At 42.0% G+C, this 6,000-nt stretch overlaps 1 protein-coding gene across 1 annotated transcript in view; it reads left to right on the top strand.

The window, feature by feature from the left end:
* The window catches only part of ATP8A2 (ATPase phospholipid transporting 8A2), a 208,662-nt gene that overhangs the window by 148,423 nt on the left and 54,239 nt on the right, over positions 1–6,000 (top strand). The window contains exon 25 of the mRNA XM_035900437.1: positions 4,852–5,035. Within this exon, the coding sequence (XP_035756330.1) occupies positions 4,852–5,035 (184 nt within the window). The remainder of the gene's footprint in view (positions 1–4,851; positions 5,036–6,000) is intronic.

Raw genomic sequence — 6,000 nt, 5'->3', positions numbered from 1 at the left:
TACATGACACAGGACTGGTTGTGCTGATTGTGTCCTTCCCATCTCATTTGTGACTGCATCCATCATGATATATTGGATGGAATCTGGGAATAAGAGGGATAGCTGCGTTGCCAGATTGCAAAAAGTGCGGTAAAAGAATTTATTTAAATCAGTTGCAGTAAATCAAAAATTGAAGTTAAAGCTCTATTGCATTGCCTTACTTAGTCAAAATGGCTATTTTAATGTTTTGTTTCTACTTACTTGGGAGTTTTTAAAAAGATTGCCACCAAAATGGGTTTCTAAATAAAACGTTTGATGTTATTTTTGAAAATATCACCACTTCACTGGTGCTTTTTTTGTGAAATCTTTCGCTGAAAGATGACAGAGCTGTTACAAATTTGTGAATTGCTCTGGTTGTCCCATAGCTATTCCAGATGAAAAAAAAAATGAACGGGAAGATCTTATCTCTGTGCTTGAATTCTCTTCTTAAAGAAATAATGTAAGCCTGAGCAGACTTTCCAGCAAAATGCTGGGTAGAATAATGGAATATCTCAAGTTGGAGGGGACCTATAAGGATCATAGCTCTCTGGTCCTCTCAGGCTACCTAAGACTAAACCATATGAGTAGAACCTTTCTGAACAGGCAAAACATGCCAGGTAAGAAGTTTGCTCATAAACCTGTGTACCCAGGCTAAAGAAGTAAATGCAGACTGAAGGTTTAAAGCATTGCGAGCTGAACTGCAGAAATTGGTGAGAAGCCCCCTGCAACATCCTTTGTGGAAACAGCTGTGTTACTGTTCCATGCTGTTCCCTGGGCTATTTTTTTCATAAGCTTCCTCAGAAAAGGGACCTTAAAGTATTTACTAGTAGCAATAATATAGTACTGCATTACCTGAAAACTAGTTACCCCTGCCTCCTTCCACAGTTCCCTTATGGATTTAAGTGACCTGAGGATAATTCGGTCTGTGTTTTTCTGAGGGTCTGGGCTGTATTTCTCTACCAGCTTCTTCCCAAGATGTGGTGCTTTGTGCCCCCTCTTGCTTCCACCCATCCCATTACAGAGGAATCAATATGATATCAAGGCACCAGTCATCTCATTCAGGATGGAAACTGCTTTCTGTATTAATCTGTTAAAGATGCTGATAAAGACGTAAGCAGGTTTGAGACCTTGCATTTTTCCATATTGGCTTTTACCCTCCCAAGAGCAAGGCTACAGGAAGGAAGTCCCAGAGCTGGGCAAGGAGCAGGTCTGCTGTATGGCTGACGCTTAACTTTATGCATCCCTGCCATCGTCCATGGACACTTTATATTGCACAGCCAAATGCTGAACGGCTAAATACTTTATAAAGGCACAGTCCTGATCCCAGGCTCTCCGTAGCCCGAGTAGGTTAAGTCCAGGTTCTCAGGGAAGCAGTTTGAGCAGGAATCTGAAGGCTTGATCCTATAGTTATAATGGTGATATTTGAAACCTGACTTTCTTTTCAAGGAATATGTGTGGGAGAGAGAATCAGTGTAGGCTAAGTTGATTGTATCTGTTGTCAAAGATGCTTTTGAGCAGATACAGTACAAATAACTTACGTATAAACAGACGTTTCCAGTGAACTCTCTTGAGTTGCACTCTAAGAACCTTTGTGAGACGCATTGCTGTCTGCCCAGTGAATGACTACGTGAGTAAGCAGAGGAGTTTGATGCAACTGATGTTTTGCTCACATCTTTATTCTTATTTGGGTGTATATCAAGGCAAGGCTTACATTCTGATACTGCTGCAGTGAGCTCTGCAGTGAAAGCCAGGGATGTTCCGCCAAATGGTAATTACCAATAGCTGCCTGTCACTGCAAAATTTTTCTCCGGAGTAGTTAGTTCTTGCTAGCTTTTTACTTTGAACTTATTCATTTGTCCAGGAATCTTTGTGAACTTGGCTATTCCTCCTCCCCTTCCAAGATATCACCTGGGGCAAGCTGCAGGTTAATAGTGTCCTGCGCTATAATCTTCCAGTTATTCGTGTAGACAGCCTATCAAATGTGCAGAAATGGACCGCAGCTCTGATCATCTGGTTACGGGGATTAATGTCATCTAATGCAGCGTGTTGGTACCAAATAGATTACAAGGAGCAGAAGAGGTTTGGAGGCTGAGAGTGTGAGTTGGGAGGGGTGTAAAACCCCTCAGGAAATAGGTAGCCACCTCAATTTGTAACTTTTGCAGTTAATAAACTGTGTGCAGCAAAATGTATTCTCTGGAGTTTGGGGATGTATTTGATGGGGAGGTGTCAAAGAGGACGCTTGCTATAAAGCTTCTGTTCAGAGTAAACAACTATAATCAAGTAAAACTTTGTGCTGAAACCTTGTCTTAATTTCATCTTCTTAAACCAAGTGCAGAAGTATTTTTGGTGCTCAAAGCACCGGTGATTCCTGTAGCTTGTATAGTCTTACTAGGCATGTAAAGATGTGAGTCTTTAACTGGGTGTTCTGTAACTGTGGGTTTAATTAACTTTATTTGGTCAAGACAGTAAAAGCGTCCTCTGTGTACATTATCTAGTAGTTGATATAAATGTGTTGGTATTGGGACATGCCATTGATTTGACAAATAATAGGTCATTAATGTCAAAGTTGACTTAAAATCTGAAGCCACACCTACACGCAGGAGTGTAGGCCAGCACAGGAGTGAACGCAGGCTGTATTAGCTTGCCTGACATGTCATGGCTACACTGCAAGCTTGAGCATCTCTGCCACATTCTGGTTGTGCCTAAAGTGTCTGTAGACAAGGTGCTAGCTTGAACTACAGAATCAGAGCTGCTGTTCACAGTCTGTTTCTCTTTCATCCCCCTGTTGCTTTAAATATATTTAAATCCAGTGAACTTCTTTGCTATTTCTATTGCCACGCAACTGAAAACAAAATGGACTTGAGAGATGTGTCAGTCTGAGGAGGACGTTAGCAGATTCACACAGTGCTCAGCTGCAGTGAAATAATTGTGCAAGGGGACTGCCAAAAGTATACGGTCCTCTGGGCTGGAGGTGCCCCTGGGGCTGGTAACGAGGGCCTGTGCACTTGTCAATCCCAGCCCTCCAGAACTGGCTCCAAGTCCCTCTGGAGCTCCCATTTTATGGCTTGAAGTCCTCGTTGACTGCTTGCTCCATGCTTTAGTATTTTATCATGTGAAGATTAGGGGGAGGGGTAAAGGGGGGTGTGCATGTGTGTGTATGTATAAGAGAGAAGTTAAAATTTGATGCAGTTATATTCAGAGCTGTTTTATAATTATAAAACTAAGACCTTTCATGCACCGTAGGTTGGTTAGTGTGTTAGGGTTTTGTGTCGGTAGTTAACTGGGCCCCTACAGTGCCAAGTGGTGTTTTCATTGCCAGGTAGTTGAGTGCTTAATAAATCTATGCAATGGTATTAAGTAAATTTTATGGCCCAGTCAACTTTTTCCTGGTTTTGGCTTTTAGGAACAGGACAGCTGCTAGACTTTTCAGGTGGCTTAGTTCACATGTGAATTTTGAGCCCAACAGACTTTTCTTAGGAGCTCTTTCTCCCTCAGTTACTCATTAGGTTATTTTAAGAGGTGATCAGCACTAAACAAAATCAAGGCCATAAAGCAAAATGCTGAACAAGATAACTCAGCTTTTGTTGATCAGCAGTAATCCAGGCAGGTGTATTAAAGGCGATGTAAGTTCCTCCCACAGGATGTAGGCTCTGGAAAAAATGCCATGTAAAAAAGCCTCTGTCTCCCCCATTCCCCAGGCTCCCCATTCTCCCCTTATTTTAGTAGTAAAGTTTTTAGATATTGGTTACGTTCTTTTTGTTGAGTGTTATGTGCCTGACTTGAGATGTGGAAAAATTTTGTCTAAAGCTTTATTTAACGGAATATAAAATAATTTGGAACTTTAACTAAAACTGAAGGGGAAAGGAATTAGGGTTGTTTGTACAGATGGGGTCAGAATGGAAATATCTAATCTACGTGTAGGTATTTCCAGAATACCTCATGTGATTTGGTAACCTGATCCACCTTCCCCATGAAAAAGGGCATTTTGGGTGTCTTATCCAATTTAGTAACCTAGTCCTGAGTATTTTTCCACTTCTCCCTGGTTTAGACTAGTTTAACTCTATTGAATTCCATGAATTTTTATCAAACTGGAGCTGATGTAAAATGAGGGAAGGATCAGGTTGAGGTAATTGCCAATAAAACTGATAAGAATATTCAGATGTCATGAAGCCAGCCTTTTGGTTTTTAATTGGAATTGAGTAACATCACCACTGAAGTCAGAGCTGCACCAGCAGGTAAGGTGTATGTGAGATCAGGGAGAGGCCTTATTCTTTCTGGTCCTAATGGCACAGTCTGAGATGGGAAGATGGCCTGGCAAGCGGGGAAGTAAGCTGGAGGAGGGAACAAGGTAATGCTGCAGTACCAAACCACTGCAAATGTCTCTGTTTTACTCTCTGAATGTATTGGTGGTTTTTTGTCTCTTGGATGGAGATGCGCTGTTGACAACAGACAGGGAAGCCTGCACTGTTAATCTGTAAACTGTCGGAGTTGAAGAAGGAACTCTTCTGCAGTGTTCCCAGTATAATGTCACTGGCGTATGCCAAAGCATTTCATGTGGGGCCGGGGCAGGAAGGCAGAGCCTTAAAATCTTTCGTATCTGTTCGGTCTCTTTTGCATAAAATATGAGCAAGTAGATAAATGCAAAACTATTTTTAAAGCTACTTTCTCCTTCTGAAATAGTTTGGCACAGGTTCTGAAGCTTCGCTGTTGAATAAAGAAACTTCCCAGCAACTGCCCTTTGATTACTTCTAAATGTAGGTTACAGCTGTCCTTTTGGGAAAGGCGCATAGCGCAGCATGTGAGAAACTGACACCTTTTTCCTCTCCTTTTCAGAGTATCTCCTCTACAGAAGTCTGAAATAGTAGACATGGTCAAGAAACACGTCAATGCCATAACACTTGCCATTGGGGATGGTGCCAATGACGTGGGGATGATCCAGACAGCTCACGTTGGAGTGGGGATCAGTGGCAATGAGGGCATGCAGGCAACCAATTGCTCGGATTATGCTATTGCGCAGGTCAGAGGCAAAAAAGAGCAACTGCTGTATCCTGTTGTCAGAAATGCGCTGTGCGGCCATCTAGTGCTTCATGGCTTCTCCTAGCCTTCAAGCTAGGAGCTTGCTTCCTTTTCAAGGCAGCTGTCTAAAACAGATCTCTTGGAAGTATTTTGGGGATACATTATTATGATTTTGTATTCTTCAGGGCAAAGCTCCACCTCCCCTCGAAGTCTCAATTTCCTCCTGACAGCTGTGCAACGTCTTGGTTCTTCAGTAATCAGGGAGGAGCACTTTGTTATGCTTATGTTAACGTGCTTTTAAGTGCAACTTATCTCTCTTGGTGCAAGCTCTTTTCTCTTACTATAAGAAGGCATTATAAGTAGGTGTGTAAGAGTTTGGCTAGTTGGAAATTCTTATTTTGAGGTGTCTTTTTTTTTTTTTATTCCCCCCACCCCATGATGTATCCAAGAATTGGTCACAGGTCTAGAGAGCTGGCCAGCATTTTCATTTTAGGTATGTTATTTTGAATGTTATTTCGGTGAGTTACTCCCAAACTATCCCATCAAATTCAGCACTGGTAACTTCAGCTAAAGAGGGGAGTAAAAACCTTTTCTGTTTTACTGAAGACAGCAGGATGTAGAGTAAAGACTTAAACATAAGAAAGGAAGGCAATGCTTCAGTTGCTGGACATCCTCTGAATACTATTTACAGCTGAGGTGCTCTGTGTATGTATTTGAGACTGATCACAGGGCAAAAACAGATGGAGCTGACAGGCAGCAGAGATGATCCACTGCCACCTCAGTGATTTGTGAGCATCAGCTGACGTTCCCTTCTGGCAGGGTGTAGGCAGATTTGCTCTACCAAGTGCTATGAAATATTAGCATCTTTTGATAGTTTCAGTAGAAGGTGAGGTTTTGAAAAGGCATGGGTAATGCTGCTGTTTGCACAGGTAACTGTTTATTGTGTTAACCCTGCTGTGAAGCAAA

This window comes from Egretta garzetta, unplaced genomic scaffold (genome assembly GCF_000687185.1).
Source record: "Egretta garzetta isolate BGI_Z169 unplaced genomic scaffold, ASM68718v1 scaffold98, whole genome shotgun sequence".
Classification (NCBI taxonomy): Eukaryota; Metazoa; Chordata; class Aves; order Pelecaniformes; family Ardeidae; genus Egretta; species Egretta garzetta.
This window is presented reverse-complemented; position numbering and strand designations above follow the sequence as displayed.